General features: G+C 41.9%; 1 protein-coding gene across 1 annotated transcript in view; it reads left to right on the top strand.

The window, feature by feature from the left end:
- The window catches only part of DAB1 (Dab, reelin signal transducer, homolog 1 (Drosophila)), a 66,375-nt gene extending 52,029 nt beyond the window's left edge, over positions 1-14,346 (top strand). The window contains exons 9-13 of the mRNA XM_010297588.1: positions 8,057-8,119; positions 9,271-9,379; positions 11,812-12,360; positions 13,201-13,328; positions 14,263-14,346. Of these exons, the coding sequence (XP_010295890.1) occupies positions 8,057-8,119; positions 9,271-9,379; positions 11,812-12,360; positions 13,201-13,328; positions 14,263-14,346 (933 nt within the window). The remainder of the gene's footprint in view (positions 1-8,056; positions 8,120-9,270; positions 9,380-11,811; positions 12,361-13,200; positions 13,329-14,262) is intronic.
- Positions 14,347-19,063: the final 4,717 nt, after the last annotated feature.

Raw genomic sequence — 19,063 nt, 5'->3', positions numbered from 1 at the left:
TACACTTTCATTTGCTCGGAGCCCTGCAGCTTGCAGTAATTTGCTAAAACAGTTTGCTTTTTCAGTAGTGAAGTTTGTAGCTTTACCTAGTCTGTATCACTGTATGCATTAAATTATATCAGTGGCACAATTTGGTGTTTATTTACAAATAAAAAGGAATACAGTTCTGGGGAAAGTGCTGTATGCATTTTGCATCGGCTTGGGGGGAAGCTGTTGTAAGTTTTTGCAAATTCATTCAGTGCTGTTCCACATTATTGAGTACAGAAATGCACAGGTCATGGCTTTTTTTGCCTGATGAAACTTAGGTGATTTCAAGGTTTCGAAAGTACCGTGATGACAGGGTATTCACTAATGAAGGTAGAAATAACTTCTTTCTTGGCTGTAGCTCCAGTCACCTGTTGTTTTGAAAACCATTAGATAGACCTGTATAACTGTGCCTTGTATTTTAAAATAGTAAATTTGGGGTTATTTCTAAGTCCCTTCCATTGATAAGTTTTTTACAAGCATCCAAAGCTGTCTCTGCCATCGCAGTCTAGAAGTGGAGTTTTGCTCCCACGTGCAAGTTCGGATGCTCGTCATCACTTGCCTCTCAACTCTGCAGTTAAAGCAAGCCATCACGCGTCGCCGTGGCTGGCTGCGTTGTGCCGCCCGGGCAGTGCCGTAGTCCCCTGACATTAACGAGTTCATCTTTCCCCATCTGAGCTCTTACCGTGTCCTGTGCTACTGTCCTTGTTCCCGTCTTCCCCGGTGTGTAGCCCCACCAGTTCTCTCTTGGAAAAATTACAAGAGCTTTTGTAGCTTGTGTCAACATTTTGACAGCCTCAGTGTTTAGTTCAACAACGTAGTGATATTTCTGGACTTGCAGCATTTCTTTTAAATACATGTGATGTCACCGACGTATACCATGGTGTATACCATGCTCTCTGAACCCACCGCATGGGGTCTGGAGGAGATACAGAGGAGGGGACCATGTGGCTGAGACCTTTGCACCAGCATCCTCTGTGCTCTGGGAAGTTTAATCATCTTGGGTGTTGCGTTGCTTGGAAGCAGCACGGCTCTAAGATAGAGTCACTCTTTTGGACTGTCGAGTCTGTCAGAGAAAAGCAGTAATTGAAACATTTTAAAGATAATTTCCTATAAGAGTAAATATCTAAAGTACGCAGGGAGTTCAGAATTAAGTTCCCTTCAAATGAAGAGAAAATAAACAAATGAGTAAGCGTATGTTTTGATCATGTGAAAAGATCCTTAGTTTAAAGAAAGCTATCGAGCAACAGTGAAGCAGTTCGCTCAGACGCTTCCCAATGCTGTATTATGTAAATTATTCTTAACCATACCACCTCTTTAGCTGCGCAGGGTTGACTAACAGCATTTTTAACCAGCACATCCAGCACTTCCCAGTGAACGAGCAAAGGAAGCTGGACAGTTGGTGGATGCAATGAAGGTCAAGGCTACCCTGTAGTTGGGTATGTCGTACCAAAGTCAGTACTTGGGTTTATTATTTCCAATAAAAATACAGACAAGAATTACGTGAAGAAGAATGCTCCTGACGAGAGTTACCCTATGAAACTGAAAAGAGAAACTGTAAACAGGAGGGTTCCCATGTCCCACGGGATTCTGAGCACTGGAACCCTGTGTAAGTGACTGATGCCCAAATGCATGTATTTTGGATAAAAACCTCAATCAGTGTAGTTTTATGGCAGCCCATGTTGCTGATGTGACCTGTACCAGCTGGGAATCACCCTAAAAGTTCACAGCAGCCTTAGAAGGAAAAGGTTGTGCTCAGCTATACCTGTGAAAATCTGGGTTGATGGTAACATTGTGGTTCCAGTTAGCGGTGTAATGGGAAAGGTTACGGCATTTGAGGAACTTCAGGATCTGTAGTACGTTCAAGATTGCAAAGTCATTGACTGTTTTTTTTCTGCACACGCAATCTTTAGTGTATCCTTTTTAATTAGGAGGTAATTGAGCAATTCTTTGTTGAGTTATCATGCTACTCCATTAATCCAACAGTAGTTTTATGGAAAAACAATACGTCAGTTGGATGTTTTCACTCTGTCTCAACCTACTAGATGTGATTTGACTGATGATCGGTTTAGCCATGGTTCTGATGTGCTCCTTCGTTATAGTTCCAATTGTTTTTAAAAATCAAATGTAGTTAGTGAGCAAGCTGCTTGCAGCTCATGGAACTCATAGTAATACCAACTTCCGTTGTATAAGGTTGTGTAAATAACCGGCGCTTTGCTTAACTAAAATAATTGTTTGAACCATCAGAAAAAGTATTTGGCATAGCCAAAATATTTACATTTTCAATTAAAATAAGACCAAAAATTTTCAGTTTGACTAACTGTGTGACTTGTCACTAGGCTTCCAGTGTAAAACACATGTTAGAAAGAGGAGATTGGAAAAGTAGAGCGGCGGCACGGTTGGATGGTCTCTCTCCTCTCTGCTGGGCTGAGTCGTAGGGCATTCACCCTGAATGCAGGAAACCCAAATTTAAACCCCTCTGCTGTCTTAAAAGGTTTGAATAGCTAATACCCAGCTCAAAGGTTAATTACTAATTGCTAGTTATTTGCTATTTTTAGTATCCTTCATACTCTTCTTAATTGCCGAGCTCTGTATCAGAGTGCGAGTTAATTACTGTGTGTTTTTTCATGCTTTTTAAGCACCATCTTTTTTTCATTCTCTGAGATGTCAGAACCACCTTTTGTAAGACGCTACTTTTATCACCTTGTTTGCAAAAGTATAGCAATATTAAGTGGGTTTTGTCATGCTGTAAGTCAGTGTAGATCCCTCACCCTTGGTAAAACCAGGCTGAGTAACAGAAGTTGAGTGTTCTGGTTTTTTTATGTATACAGGAGTGAAAGAAGTAATGTGCTTCATGCTGTTACGAGCGCAAGAGGCCTGTCTTACATTTCCCTTTTAAAATCTGAACTTCTGCATCGCTTAGAAAAGATGTTTTTCAGACTACTTGGCGATCAGGGGGAGTACTGTAGAGGAGGTGGATTGGTTTTAGTTCAGATTTATGAAAGCTGCAGTTTACTTACCTCTTATCGTTGCTTCTGTACTCTTGGTTTTTCTCCAGCTCTTGGGGAATATGTTTTTCTTCAGTGAATAGTGCAAAGCATCATGAGGAATTTCATTACTGGCTGGAGTGGTTTAAAAAGCTCGCTGCCGCTTTAAGACGCCAGATTTACATATTTCATGTTTAAAAGGTTTACAGTATGTCTCACATGCCCGTATAGAAAGATGGAGGTTTCATTATAGGCTTAATGTCACCGCGATACCAGGATTAATGCTCTTTCCTCCGCCTCGGTCTGCGTGGCTGCTCGCAAGTGACTGGTGTTCCTGGCTGACGAAGCCGTAGGGGTGTTTTCGTGTTCCAGGAGATGCATTTTTGAATAATTAAGGCAAGCTTAATTCTCCAGCATCACTCGCTGGAGAAATCCACAGGCAGCCATCCTAGAGGAAGATGGAGGACTGGAGCTTGCCAGGCTCCTGGTTATTCTCTGTCGTGCACTGGGGCGGGGCGGGCGTTGACTTTGGGAAGGTGAAGCGCTTTGTGCTGAGAAGCCGAACCGGAGGAGGGCTCAGAGGGCCAAACTCTGCCCTCGGCGGCCGTGTCGCAGCCTCGGCACGGGCGCCATTGGAGGCTGTTCCATGCTCTGATAGACGGGGATTTTTCACCCTTGGGTAGCGTCTCCTCACCGGCGTGTGACGCGGAGCACCGGCTGATGGAAGACGCGGCCCAGGGGCTACGTGATAACCGGGCGCTTGGGGACGCGCTGTGACTTGCTGGGCGAGAGTTTTCTGCGAGGCCCTGCTGTGGCACAGGTGGGAATTTCTGACGGTCCGTTGAGCGCTGGGCACGCGTCTCCTCCGCGCCAGGCCGCGGCCATTTCTCGGCTGGTTTCAGGGCGCGGTCGGTGTGGCCGGTGTGGCTGGGGGCACCGAGCCACGCGAGCAGCATCCCCCGGAGGGTGCGGGGAGGAGCGAGGGGGCTGTCAGAACAAAAAGTGATTATAGCTGGCCAAAACTGCTCCCTCCTGAGGGTGTAAACCCTTCTGCTTTCATTTTAAGAATACTGCCAAGGTCTGTGGAGCCCTTTGAATACAGGCAGGGCTGTTGTCACACCTGCCTGCCTTGGGGCGCGAGCGCACCGTCGGCTCCAGGAGGTGCAGGGCTGGGTCCGGCTGTGGTCGTGCGCGATGGCGTTGTCTCCTCTTAGCCTTGCCTTTTGCCCGTCTGACGTTTTTTTCTTCAGGTCTGTGATGAGATGAAGGCGGGGGGCAAAGTATTCTAGGCTTTTTCCGAGATTTTTAAGCTTCTCGTTTTAAGATGGCATGGGATTACTGGCTGGTAACTTCTATGAAGCTTCTGTCACCTGGGATTTGATTTTTAATAGCTTGCTGTTACATTTGCTTCTTAAGATAAAGTCTCCAACGCTAGAATAAATGTTATCTGAAACTTAGCATTCTGAGGACACTGAAGTGATAACTTGTGTTAAATGTGCAGATGGATATAGATATATATGCATGTGTGGGCAGTATACTCCCACATCCATTTACATACACACAAACTACGGATTTAAATACAACTTAAATTGACTTACGTAAGTAATTTCAAAAATTACTATGAAAAGAAAATATGCACCTTAAATATGTTTACATTGATGTTATGGTTCTAGTTGAAAGGAAGCTGTGTTTTTCCACAAATATTTGCTTCTAGAGCTTTTGTTGTCCAAAACTCAATTTTTTGTTTCCCTGAGGATGTTAAATCCTCTGTCTCACCAAGCCAGTGAAAAGTTCCATTAATGTAAGTGGGATCAGAGCTCACTGGGTATTGCTTATTGCTGAATTAATAAATATCTGGGAAAATAAATACTTATGATCCAAGCGCTGAAATTGCCTTATACACCAGAAGATGAGATTTAGCACAAATGAAGTGTCTGTTTGCCCCGCATCCTAGCAGCATTGAAACTCACCGTTTTGACTCTGTGATTTCATATCTGTGCTCACTACACGATGGAAAGGGTTTTCATTTCAATAGTGAAGTCAATAATGATGGAGGTTATCATTTTCATGCTCAGGAATTCATGTCATTTTCATAAATCATTCATTTCATTTCATAAATCATGCTTTACAGCTGCAGAATGGAAACTTATTGCTGGACATTGATGAAAATCTTGTTTCAGTCACTCAGGTAAGGTTGTGACACTAAAAATGTTTTAAGGAAATATAGATGAATTCACCTATAGGAATAGTGCAATTTGAAAATGTTCAGCTTGGGATTAACTACACTGGAACATAGCTAATATCAGATGTGAATAATTTAAAGAAGCGTAATGGGTGAAATCAGTTCTCTAGTGCCAGCGAAATCACAAAAATAAAAGATAACTATTTGGTGTCCAGAACCTCATATGCTGTTCTGACATAGTTCAAAACTATGCCTGTGTCAGAGAAGATGCATTCATTTATTCAGGCTGAGAACTGGGTCGTAGAAACAAGCTAGACGGACATTTTGGACTTTTAAAATCCCACCTCCAAGTATTGCTGTTTAAGATTGTCTCTAGTAAGTAAATGATGAAGTTTTGTTCCCATTAAGTATCTGCTTCCATCCTCTCATGTAGAACTACAGCTCCCGTTGCGTATAAGTTGCTATTCTGTGAGAAATAATTCCCCTGTAAATATATTCCTTTTCCTTGGGGAATATTGGGAGTGAGGGTTTATTACAACAAACAGTGAAGTCAGCTTTCGTATCATTCTCTCCAGCTGCCTGTTTAGAAATGCATCTGCAGAATTCCTCTTAAGAGCTTTAACAGAATTACATCTGTGAAGAGTTTCCAAAGATCCATCACCTTGAAGCACTCTGAAAAGTATTCCTTTTCCCATTTTGCAGAGGTATTGAGGCATAGAGAACCGAGTTGCCACCTTTGAAATACATACTACATAATATACAAAAGTATACTCGCTATCAATTTTCAGTATTGATATGAAACGTATAATTTTTTTTTCCACCAAAAATGTATAACTTTACAGGCACCTCTTCCTCGTTTGTGCCACCACGTGTGCCCTGCCCTTTCACATCCCCTCTGGCTTGCTCTCCTGCTTCCTCACCTGGGATGGAAGCACTGGGGGAGCTTTTGCTCTTGGCCTCCTTGAAAGGACACCAGCTATTTCTTAGCAAGCCAGGGAAGAGAAAACTGTGAAAAGCTCACCAGTCATGTAGGAAAAGGGCGGGTTTAGGGGTGGTGCTGAACAAGCAATTTGGAGAGATGAGAAGAAAGTGGCTCTTTCCGTGATTCAGTGTCACCTGGCTTCTCTTGAGTCAGTAGTGCTATTGCCAGACGAGTGCTGCTGTTGTCATTATTCGAACTATTCTGGGTAGTTTAACAATACTTGCCTACTGTGTTTGCACACACTGCAGAAGTGACTTATGGGCCTTTTTTTTTGCTGAAGCTACTTCTAGCAGTATTTTAGTAATGTACAGTAGAATCGTTGTACCCTGAAGAAAACATGAATTTTTTTCTTTCTTCCTTCTTCTATTTCCATGCAGATACTTAGAGGAATATATAAGCCCATAAGAAGAAAATACATTGTCATATCACTAAAGCAATGTGATCTATTTAATATAAGACATGATGTAAGGAAATGTGAAATAATTCGTCCCTAGGTACATCGTTAGACATAAAGCTGAGAATCATTCAAGCTGCTAGACAAATTCCCGGTCTAAGTGATTGTAGCATTGCTTTGTAAATGGGAGTAGAGATTGGATTGCAGAAATGTATAAACCTTTGCAATTATTCTATTTTGAATAACAGTCATTTCTTAAAGGATCGTTTATAGTTGAAGGTTGGGGGGCAAAAAATCTTAGGGCAGTCTTGCTGCTTTGATAGATTGTAAAGACTGACCGGCCAGTGTGGTTCATGTCCAAAGTGCTACGTCGGCTACATTTGCAGGTCAAAACTCAACTGAATTTCAAGGCTGTGTATGTGATAGGAGGCTGCAAGATTTATGTGCCTAAGCTGGGGAAGAGATTCAATGAACTGAATGAAGATTTGCATTAAATCTCATTCATACCAAGAATTCTCGCTTCCCACATGCGTGGGTGCGATTGAGTATTATACAGGGAAGAGGGAAAGCCAGTAAGCAGAAGAGCGATAGTAGAGAAGGAGTAATTCTTGGGTTCTCATCACAACTTTCCAGAACAGTCACCCTGGTAAGGATAGTGGATGGATTTTAGGTTTCCTGCAGAGCTATAGGGGAACTGTGCTTTACCAGCCCTGGACTCCACATGAACTGATTTGCACATGTAGATGGGTGGAAGAGAGTCATTTTACTCCAAAACATGTGAAGGAGCTTTGATAATGCAGTCACTCAAGGTGCTCCTTATTACGAAGGTGCTTTTCCTCTTCTGGTCCGGTTGAGTGAGACCTGTATGGGTGACCTAGTTTGAGATCAACTGAAGGACGCCCTGAGAAAACATCTCTGGCGTGAGTTAAATGAAGAGCTACAAACTTAGAATAACCCACTTGTGCATCCTCTTTCAAGTCCACTTATCCGGGTCATACCTGTCCCATGGGCAAAGGGAAATCAGGCAGCACTTTAAAAGCCCTTCCCTTCTGTATCCTTCTGTCACTTCCACAGTCTCCTGCCATGTTTTAAGACCTTGAAATGGGGGTTTAGAAAAGGAGCCAGGGAAAAGGACTGGCCATAAATCATGCTTGGTGCTCAGTGATGTTAAGGGCAGAGCAGTAATGCACCCAGTCCCATTCTGGATAGTTTTTTCACGCTTTGTTCATTTTTTTATGGTGGAGAATTCCCTACAGAATCATTTTATAGGGTCAGCTGCCGGCTCTTTGGGTCCATCAGCAATATCAAAACCCCACAGCTTGAACCCATGTGCTTACTCCACATGGAACTTGACATTTGAAGCCTACATGGCTTTTGGGGGATCTATATTGTTAGCTGTTACTAGTTAACATTACATGTTGTATCTAGTTAACTCACAGTTTCTTCTCCTCAAAAGGTAAAAGGAATATTTTTTCTTCTCTTTACAGGCTGTTACCCAACTAGAGCTTTTTGGGGACATGTCCACTCCTCCTGACGTAACCTCTCCCCCAGTGAGTATCCAGGGAAACTGAACTGTGCATTTTTCTACATGCTATTTTCAGCACATTTGTTGAGCACATTTACAATTCAGGTCATCAGCCATTCCAGTAGGGAGGATTTCAAAGTAGTTTTTATGTTGCAAAAAAAAAAAAGTGAACCAAGTTGAATGTGGAGTCACTGTTTCCTGTTGATGTGCAAAAATATCTTCAATATTCATTTTACTGATATAGGGCTAGGTGTCATGTAAGATACAACCTGAGCTGCAGATCTCCTTCCCTGGTGTTTATCAGAGGTGCATGCTTCACTGCACTCCTGTCTTTCCACTGCACTGCAGGAAGATCCAGTTGCAGCCTTATATATCATGGCTCTTTGGTTCCACCAAACACATAGCCCAGAACTGCTGTTAAAGGAAGGAAGACAAAACAGTAAAGAGAGGGCTGAATGTGTTTTGAGGGCAAAGAAAATTTTCTCTTTCCTTTTCTGCATCATAAAATGAAAAAAACCAATCATTTTCCTGTGAAGATTTTGAACCTTACGTTAAGCTGTAGGGGAGTATGAATCTACTGAGAAAACGGAGGTGCTGTGAAGTCATCAGCCTCAGATCTCCAAGGTATTTCTGGAGCATGTCTGGGACTAGTTGTTCAAAGTCCTGTCTCCTCATCCTTGGCTTGCTCAATTAGATTGGATTTCTCCTTTAATGTAGACTTACAGTTCTGGTCCTGTTGGTTAATTGGAAGCAGTATGTATTCGCTTTTCCATAAATCCTGCAGAGAGTGCATTTGCCTTTACTGTTTCTTGCGTTAATGCCTTGGTCTTCTGCCTCTACTGGTTGTCACCTAACACCTGGAATCAGAAGTCTGTATGTTCTGGAGAAAGAAATTATGTCAATATCTTACATGTCATGTATTCCAAGCAAATTTTATTTTTATTTTTTCCTCTGGTACAAAGTCTCTCATTTTCTTTCTTTTTCTCCTGTCTCCAGCAAATTCTAATACTATATTTCTATTGCTTCTTTCCTTCTACATCTTTCCATTCATTTTTCTTTCTCTTTCTTCCCTCCAAACCTGTATTTTTTGAGTTACTGATGATGTGCCAGCAAAGTATGTGCTGCAGAAGCTGCAGCTTGATGTCATCATAGTCTTTTATTCCTGTTTTCTTGCAGACTCCTGCTACTCCAGGTGATGCCTTTATCCCATCTTCATCCCAGTCACTTCCTGCTAGTACAGACATGTTTGGTTCTGTACCTTTCAGCACTGCTGCCGTACCCTCAGGTGAGAAATCTGGGGAAATAGGAGCTTGGCTCAAATTTGGTGATCAGTTCTCCGCTCTGGTTTGCATTTCAGTACTCAGGGCGTTAATTTAGTAAGTGGAAGTGGGGAAGGATTTTGAGGACGGTGCTGCAGGGCAAGGCAAAACAAGTCTTTAACAAACAGGGAATATGTTATTTTGAATTTACCCACATTTTTTAAAACAAAAGCCAAAAAAGTCACTGGGAGTTCAACCATAGTTCAGCCATCTGGATAACATACCTTCTAGGTATAGTAGCAAGAGAGAAAAAAGCACTTAGTTTGGCTTTGCTTTCTTTGCAGTAGCAATGAATATCCCGTGCTGTCTCCAGTAAATAGAGAATGAGACATGGAGAATTTGATTGCATTTCAAAGATACTCCACTTAGTCAAATCCTAATATTTCCATTAGACTTTTCTGCGTTCCTCAAAGTGCTCGAAATTCAAAAGCTGTGTAGCATTCTGCAGAATGCAAGGCATGTGGTTTTGACTGCTGGTCTCTCCCTGGGATACTCGGAGCACTGCAAGAACAGCCCTCTCATCTCCACTTCCGGAAATACAAAGGAGGAGGAGTGCCTTTAGTCATTCAACAGTGACTTTCTAACTGGTTAACGACTCCTCTGATGGGCTGCGTTGCAGCATCGGGTTAGCCACTGCATCTCAGAAGGGTTACACTGGTAGTGGAGCGCTTGGGGATAATGTCAGATGAAAACCCTTGCTGCCTGGATAAGGTTACAGTGGGGGAAAGATAAAAGAACATCTGGAGAATCCATCATAGCCATCTATTGAAATAGATGTATATCTGAGTTACTGTTCTTTCATCACTCATTAATTTAGTCTTTCAAAGTTCTGTTTTTATTTTATTTTTGTTTTGGGCTCTCTCCTTTATGATTTTGCAACCACCCTTACATTTAGCATTACAAAACAGCCTACAAATAAAGCAAAGGGGAAAAGGTACAGGAGGACTCAGAAAAACACTTGGGTTAGAAACAGGAGTTTTAAAGCTACGACAATATTAAAAATAAAAAAGAGGTTGCATATTGTAAAGTATCAGCAGTATATCATTAATTTAAATGTGAAACAGCATATCTGTAAAGCTGAATACTTCTATCAGTGGAACATAATTATATTACGTGGTTTAATTTATAACATTTTTAACAGTAGTTTTAATTTCAGAATTTTTTTTCATTGCAAATAGCAAAGCACCTGATCATATAATTCCTACGGAGTCAAATTCTTGGTAGCTTGAAAAGAGGGTTCAGGTCTGACAGGAAGCAATTATAATTTTAGTTTTAATCTTTAATTTCCTCTCCGACTAGAGAGATTTTATGCTAGCATAATACCTGAAGCAGTTTGTTATTAGGAATGTAGTACAGGAGAAGTTGAGGACCTTTTTGATATTCTCAAGTAACTGGGTAATAACCAAATGGGGGGGAGGGGTAAAATCTAAATTAATCTGGGCTCTGTCATCTTATTACGCAATTTGAGACACTTGCTTTGCTTTTCGGAGTCCCAACAGTTTGAACTGTAACTGTGTCAGAAGAGGTGGCACATACTCTTTCTCGTGCAAGAAGGTCACACTGGCATTAGAGGGCCCTTGAGCTGTCACCTAATAGATGAAGGTGCTTCCCTGTGCCTCAGAACCAGTTTTGTAGCTGTGCCGTTGGCAGGAGTCGGCTGGTGGTCGAGTCGCTCTCCTCAACAAAGAAAAGAGCAAAAAGGATGAGGAACTGCGGCAAAGCTACGCAGAGGGGAGGGAGTCCTGGGCATCCTCTTCCTCCCCTCTGGCTGCTCATTTTTTAGCAGCGTATGGGCTGCTCTGAAAAGATGAACTCCATCCCAGTGCATCATGTTCAGTCCCAGAGATCCCTGTCCTGAGGGGAACGGGACAGGCAGGGGTGGAAGGCAGAGGATGGGGGCAGTCAGGGTAGCAAGGAGAGCCCACAGAGCTCAGTGGTGAGGCGCAGGGCTGTGCTGCAAGGGGGGCAGTTTAGGGAATGTTTTGGGAGCTGCTGTGGTTCTGGTAAGTGATTTGACCAAACCGATCCCGGCTGTGCGTTGGCAGAGCCCCAGGGAAGGGAGCTGCCAGATGGCCCGCTGCCGACAAGGTGCGTGCACACAGGTCTTCACAGACCCATGGGGGTACTTGCTGAGGAAGAGAAGAACTTTTTTGTTCGGATGAGGGGAAGGTTTATTGACAGTATGCACCAATTTGTGGTTTTGTATACAAGTATTTGTTCAGTGATGTGAATTCAACTATGTCTTTCATTTTTCTTTTTAAGTGTGCTGAAGCTCTGGGATCACTAATGTAGCCTGCATGTTTCTGATTCATTGTGTAGCTTTTTCTACATGCTCTTGACATGTGTTAAAATCTAACATCTTTTCTTTCTTCCCTCCTGCTTGCTTTCTTCTTTGAAGGTTATGTTGCCATGGGAGCTGTTCTGCCCTCATTCTGGGGACAGCAACCACTTGTTCAACAGCAGTTGGCCATGGGTGCTCAGCCTCCAGTTGCTCAGGTGATGCAGGGAGGACAGCCGATAGGGTGGGGCCAACCCGGTATTTTTCCTCCTACTCAGCAACCGTGGCCATCTGTAGCTGGTCAGTTCCAACCAACTGCCTTCATGCCAACACAAACTGTTTTGCCTTTACAAGCAGCCATGTTTCAAGGTACCATTGCTCCTATAGCTACTGTTCCACCCACAAGCGATTCCAACAGATCGAGTCCACAGACAGACAGGCCCAGACAGAAAATGGGAAAAGAAATGTTTAAAGATTTCCAGATGGCTCAGCCTCCACCAGTGCCATCAAGAAAACCAGATCAGCCTTCCCTCAGTTGTACCTCAGAGGCCTTCTCAAGTTACTTTAACAAAGTTGGGATGGCACAGGAAGCAGATGATTGTGATGACTTTGACATCTCTCAGTTAAATTTGACTCCTGTGACTTCCACAACACCATCTACAAATTCACGTAAGTATTTATATGCTTTCAGCCATACCTTTCCTCAGACATGACTGCTCCTCAGAGCATTTCTTTTTTTTTTTTTCATACAGTAAATTGCAACACACATATGGACTGAGAACCTTCATGCATGGTCTAGCTTATTAAATGTGGTCCAGCCATAAAGAAAAGTATCAGAGAGGAATTTCAGAGACCGTTGAAATCAACAGCCCCGATCGCTGCAGTCTGAAATTTAATTTCTAAGAAGACAGCAATACATGTTCTGTGCTAGGGACATGCAAGCTAGCAGGAAAATGCCTTTGACATTCAACCTTACAAATGGTTTCCCTTATGTCCCATTCAAGCCATTCTTTGCCAAAATTAGGGGATGGGTATTTGTTTTAATATCTTGATGTACTGGACATGTGAGGAAATTCATTGAAGAGCTATAAAATAAGCTTACTGTGTTCGTAGCATGGAGATGGGGGATTTTGCAGATTGCTGAAAAGAGGAATTCATGAAACACCGATTTACCAGGAGCCAGCCGGAGACCTTCTGTTTCACTTACCTGCCATAGGGCAGACGACTCATGCATTCTTAATGTAATGTAGTGGCGTCTCCCTGGTTCCTCAAGACATGTGCCAGATGCAGCCAAACTTAATTTGGAAACGGCTGAATGAAATCAAATATATGGAATTGATGATGACTTCTGTGTTCAAATTCACCTCTTACAGCTCCTCGTCAGAAAGTAATTTTCAGGGGTAATAAAAGTTGAGGGCTCTAAAGCATGAGCAGATTTTGTACTGCTGTGTCTTTCTGAACAAATTAACAGATATATATTCTCTTGCTCTTACTTTAATCTTTGTTCAGCTCCAACCCCTGCACCCAGACAGAGTTCTCCATCAAAATCATCAGCGTCTCATACCAGTGACCCCGCTGCAGATGACCTCTTTGAAGAGGGGTTTGAAAGCCCAAGCAAAAGTGAGGAGCAAGAGGCTGTGAGTAGCAACAAGGTTTCTAAATACTGATTAGCTCTTTTTAGCTAGAAAAGACCCAAGGTACTTAAATATTGTTTGGTAGTGTCTGAAATGACTATTCTCATAGGGCTGGGTGGTATTTAAGGGGGAGCTGCAGACAGCATTCACTTCTCGTTCAGTTCTGATAGCTAAAAAGGTCACGTTTATGTTGAATATGCACTAATGTTGCATACAAGGAACCAAACTCAGTATTCATATGTAAGGTTATATATGTAAGCTCTATCCAATGTCCTTTTTAGCATACCAGCATTCACTTGTTGATGGTAAGGGAGTCCAAGGTAAAACAACGTACATGCTGAGGCTGCAGAAAGAGATGTGAGAGTTTGTGTGTTAAAAAGATGATGGTTGATGTTGTCTTGCACATTCTTGCATCCCAGTTGCTTGCCTAGTTACATTCCTCAATGTTCTGGCCCTCAGTATGTGATTTCTTTGCCTTAGACTCAGTGGGCCAAAGCAAGAAATGTTATCCAAGCAATGACTTTAAATCACAAGGTATCTTAGGTAGGTAAGAGCGTAAGTGAGCCAAAGGCAAGGGGTAGTCTGTACAAAAAAAGGACCCAAAGGTACAAAATAACGCAAGCTTGGACTCTTCCTGATTCACATAGATTCGCTGGCTTTCAGGGCCTTTTGCAGTTCTGATTTTTCTGACCCAGTACCTTCTGAAGTCTCTGGCAGCTCCTGCATGGGCTCCAGCAGGTACTGGTGTGGTCCTTTCCTCCCTGCATCAGCTATAGGAAACCATTATGGCTTTTGAGAACGTATCAGCGGTGAGGTCTCACTTCTGGTTTTCACGAGATAGGATGTACTTGTTATGCCCACAGCATGAAAATAACCTCGTGTTGACTTTTCACTTTCTGTTGTTGAGAAAAAAAGGTGTTATGTTCTTGTATTCTAGCCTGATGGGTCTCAGGCCTCATCCAACAGTGATCCATTTGGTGAGCCAACTGGTGATACTATAAGTCCACAGGTCGGTAGCTAGATAGCGCAGGTTGGGGTAGGTATCTGTCCTTTTTTTCTCTACACCTTGAGGTGCTCACTTATTCTTCCACCAGTGCCTACCATTGCTTTCATGGATGCATGGTTTGTTTTTCCTTTTCATCTCTTTCGTTTTTCCTCTCCATTATCCACAGTGTATTCCTCATGCTCAGTGGTTTGCATGGCTTTTGCCATTCACTAAGTGTTGCAACTTCTGCAAATATGTGTGTTTCAGCTGCCTGCATGCTTTAAAGAAATGTAGACTTACTTTATTTTGTGTTCAAATTCTAAGGGGAAATAGGGAAACTGAGCCATTACTAACAATGTATTAGGCAGAACATTTTTCTTCTCAGATCCACTCTGGCCTTTAGTCAGATGTAACATATTAAATGGAATAAGACATCTTACCCATAGATATAACAAACATTAAATAAAATTATGTAACGATACATGAACATCTCTACCCTAAATCAATGTGATAATCAGTAGAAGCAGCACATTTATTATCTGCGTGTAAAAAGTATTGAAATGGGTTTGTGTGTTTTTATGTCCAACTGCAAATTAAAAACATCTGAAAATTATGATCATTCGTATCACCATTGGCATACTGATGATTTTAAAATTATTCATCAAATGTAAGTCATTTAAATCCAGACAGACGGGAAAGATGATCTTCTCATGTTTTGTGTTACAGAACACATTAGAAAATGTGGCTGCCGGTGAATGTGCTGTGATTTGTTTCAATACAGTATATATGTTACCGAAAAGACAGTAAAGCTACAAAGTTCTATGTGTGCGGAGCATTGTTATTCCACCCAGATACTCTCTAGTGTTACTATTTGAAGGATATCTTTCATTAGCTTCTCCCTGTCTGCCATTCATGTTTTGTATTACCCAAATAAGTGATCTGATACTGCTTCTGTGCTTCAGCACAGAGCTCCTGGAGGAAATCCGTAACAATAGTAGAACCCCTTTTTCTTTTTATTCTTGTACAGAAATTTCACTGTGTTTACCAGTGACTTATCTACCCTGAGCCAAAGTAATTTGGTTTCAACTCAAAACTAATAGTTTCATTAGGAATCAGTTTACTTTGTACATTAAAAATGGTTTAAAAAAAAAAAACCTTACAGTAACTTAGCTTTGATCCCTCTGGGAGTAGTAAGATTATCTCTTAATAATATGTGGTGCTGTGAGAAGGCATCTCCCCTTTCTTTAGCTTCACCAGTGTAATGCTCAGCTCTTGGGGGCTAAAGCAGAAGTAGTATTAAGCTTTGTGTCTCATTGAGTCTAAAAATGACAGTGTAAGGATAGAGTCAAGCTGGGATGAGCTGCTCTAGCAAGAGCATCCATCGGTTATTGTACGCTAGCGAGAACTGCTTCTGCAGATTGATGGTGCCACACAGTAATTTGGCTTTGCCTTTGCTTGACCTTGGCGAGCACTGACATAGCTGGCTATCCCAGCTTCAGACCATTTCAAGAGTTCTGCCCTAGATCAAGAAAGAGAATTTGACCTTTATCTGAGTCCGACACTCTGCAAACCCATGTGCATTTCTTTATTGTGGTTTATCCTAGTCAGGGTAATTCTGAAATTCATCGTGGGAAGAATAATGATAAAATCTCTTTCTAATTTTCCGACTGTCACAAAGATAGTTAGCATCATTTGTAAACTAGCATCACGCACGTTCACCTACCAGGGGTTCTGGAGATAACTTGAAACAGTAGTTTAAGTCTGTTAATGCGTATTTCCATGTAAGGCAAGTCAAGTGAGGGACTCCTTTTATTCTGCTTTTATATAATGCTTAGTAGAATTCATTCTTTTACCTGTCAAGGTTCTCTGGGAGCTACAAGAACAGTATATTACCAATGATTCCATATGTTTTTTCTGTCTTTTTTGTTAATCCTTGTAGAGGAGTCCTGCGCAAAATACATATAATTCTCAGAAATATATTCTGGGAAACGTTAAATAATGTTACTGATTATCATATTATAGTAATTCCTAAAAGCTATAGGCAGGAACAGGAAGCTGAACAAAAATAAAACCTCTATCCAGTGAAGTTACACTAATATTATTGTGCCTCTGTGCAGTGCCATTCAGCAGCAGTCCGTAGGAAATCCACTTGCTAAAACCAGCCCATCTAATTCTGAAGCCTAGTATTGTCAGAGCAACGGAAAGTCTAATCTCCATGGAAAATTATCAATTCAGGACTTACTACTGTGTTGTGTATTGAGCTTCGCATTTGGAGAGAAACTTAATGGGGAGAAACATGTAGTACAAAAGAATCACAGGCTGCATAAAAGCCACTTTTGTGTATTAGGTGGGAGATTACTTCGCTTTTTAGAGCATAGTTCTTCACACCAAGAACAGCACAAGTCAGCTGAATGGACCTTTTAGGAGCATGACATAGTATTGTGTTCAGAAATTTCAAATATCTCTGTTCCCAGCATCTCTATGAAATCAGCTGTAACGATAAAGTAATATCTTTATTTGCCTTGTCTTGATATATTCAGAATGCTCACCTGCCTGGTATTTTGTATGCTGATCTTTCAAGGTACCTTAGCAATTTGGTTTCTTGATTCTTTCTGATACTCCGTATTCTCACATAGAAATAATTCAGCATCTTTCAGTTACTGTCTTCATTTCTCCGTTTTTCCTCTCTTTTGCAATCTTCAACTTAAGCTCTCAAAATCCTCATCCTACCAGTAGCCGTTCTTGTAAGTCACTCTCCTTACAAATAGCTATGGGTTCTTAGTAGGTAAGGTGACATTTTATGGATATGTTACATTTTTGTCCCTTTCTGGTTGGAGATAAGAAGCAGACAGGCCTAACTTTCACAGGTGAAATAAAATCAACGATTTGCAGAGCTACTCATAGCAAGGTTTTGTATTCAGTTGTTTTCCCTTTGTGAAAGGGAGTGGTGTTGAGGATGGATAGTGATTTTCCAGAAGGGGTGAGGAGAACACTGAATAATAAGACTGCCATCTTCAGCTAACTTACATTTAATCCCCACTGCTGTTTGTAGAGATTGTGTGTGGGATAACTATGGTGAAAGGAGAGGGAGGGAAAGAACTGTATGTAGCTATGATTCTACCTAACATGTTAAACTAAAGCAAGAAGTTTGAACAGAGGAGTTTTCACCTGGTCGTCCTCTCTGCACCAGCGCACCTAATGAGCCTGAATTACAGGGTGTTAGGTGCGGGCCCTGCCAGCGTGGATATTTCTGTTCTTGGGGATATTTCAGCCTCAGCCGCTAACTCAGCGTCAGGAACGGGTATAGCACACTGTGACACTAGGAAGCCCTGAAGCTATACAACTGAAAGCTTGGCAAAGGCTATGGGAAGGGGAGCCTTCAAGCATGGTGAGAAAAGGGAAGGAGAGGATCAAACTTTGACTCTCTGATGACAGGCTTCTCCAGATACCTGTGGTTATGTTGGCTGGCATCTCCTAACAAAACATACGGATTGTGGAAAGAATACATTCAGCCCAAATACTGGGATCAGATATCACAAATGTGGTCTAACTCTGTATGGACCACACAAACTGGTTCTTGAAGGCAAATTAGCAACAGGGTGAAACTTCTGAGAGAGAATAAGGGAATATTTGATACCACAATTATTGCAATAAAAGCAATTTTAAGTGCTGGAACAAATGCAGCTCTATTGATATGCCCTGTTCAAGACTTGCACTGGCAGTCATTCACGAGAGATTCTCAGGAAACCTTCAAAACATTTGCGGCTAGAGCATATCTTCCACAAAAAGTTGTTTAGTTGTTCTGTGAAATGTGTGCAGACAATTATAGGCCCTCAAAATATGTGCCACCCTTCATGATTCTATCAGCACTGTCAGGAGAGCAACAGTTCATTAGAATATTTGTCTATCAGCTTTTGGTGGTACTTCGGTGGCCCACTGCCATCATCCGTCTTTGAGCAAGTGCCATTCTTAGTGATAAATGTTCCTAATAGTCTTAGTCAGCTCCAGGATGGACCACTATAACTCTTTATTTGGGCTGTTATTAGGAAGTTGAAAGAAAATAACAACTTATGGACGAAGCATTGGTTTATTTGGGATCTTAGTGAGCCTCAGGAGGGCGTATTAAGCTGATTCTGCATCCTCCTCTTCCTGCTGCCCCTTTCTGTTTCACTAGGACTCTGAATGGGCTCAAAATATCAAAGGCTATGTTTGCAGAATCTGTTACTATCATTCATCCAGCACAGTTGGAACTGAATAGATTCCAAAGAGGAATTCATAATGATTATAGGTGACCTGTTCTTACGTAGGCTCAAGAGCTATCATTCTCAAACCAAAGTCACAGCACCAAGCAGGGTTATGAACCTGAGAGAGAAGTAGATAGTGTTGTGCATTTGGAAAGGGATCACAGCTTGGGAAGTACAGCTTCATTCCAGACAAATGCTAAAATTGTCATTTCAGGCCCCATGCTCCTTTGTTCATCATCATATTTCCCAGAGAATCTGAAGGGACAAGACCAGAGAAATCCAGGCTGCTCTGTGAACAAAGGCATCCTACAGAATTGCCTTCCTCTCCGCTGCTACAATCTGTCTAACTGGAGCTATCTATTTTAATACAACCAGTTCATACACGAGTTTCTCGCTTCTTCCAGTGCCTCCAAGCCCACTTGAAGTAGCCAGGTAACCTTCCATTTCTCCAACTTCTTTCTCTAAACAAGAGACAACGTACTATGTAGCTTGTGTAGAGCCATGTACCT

This window comes from Phaethon lepturus, unplaced genomic scaffold (assembly GCF_000687285.1).
Source record: "Phaethon lepturus isolate BGI_N335 unplaced genomic scaffold, ASM68728v1 scaffold3152, whole genome shotgun sequence".
Classification (NCBI taxonomy): Eukaryota; Metazoa; Chordata; class Aves; order Phaethontiformes; family Phaethontidae; genus Phaethon; species Phaethon lepturus.
Note: the sequence above shows the minus strand (reverse complement) of the source record. Positions and strands in the feature narration are given on the sequence as shown.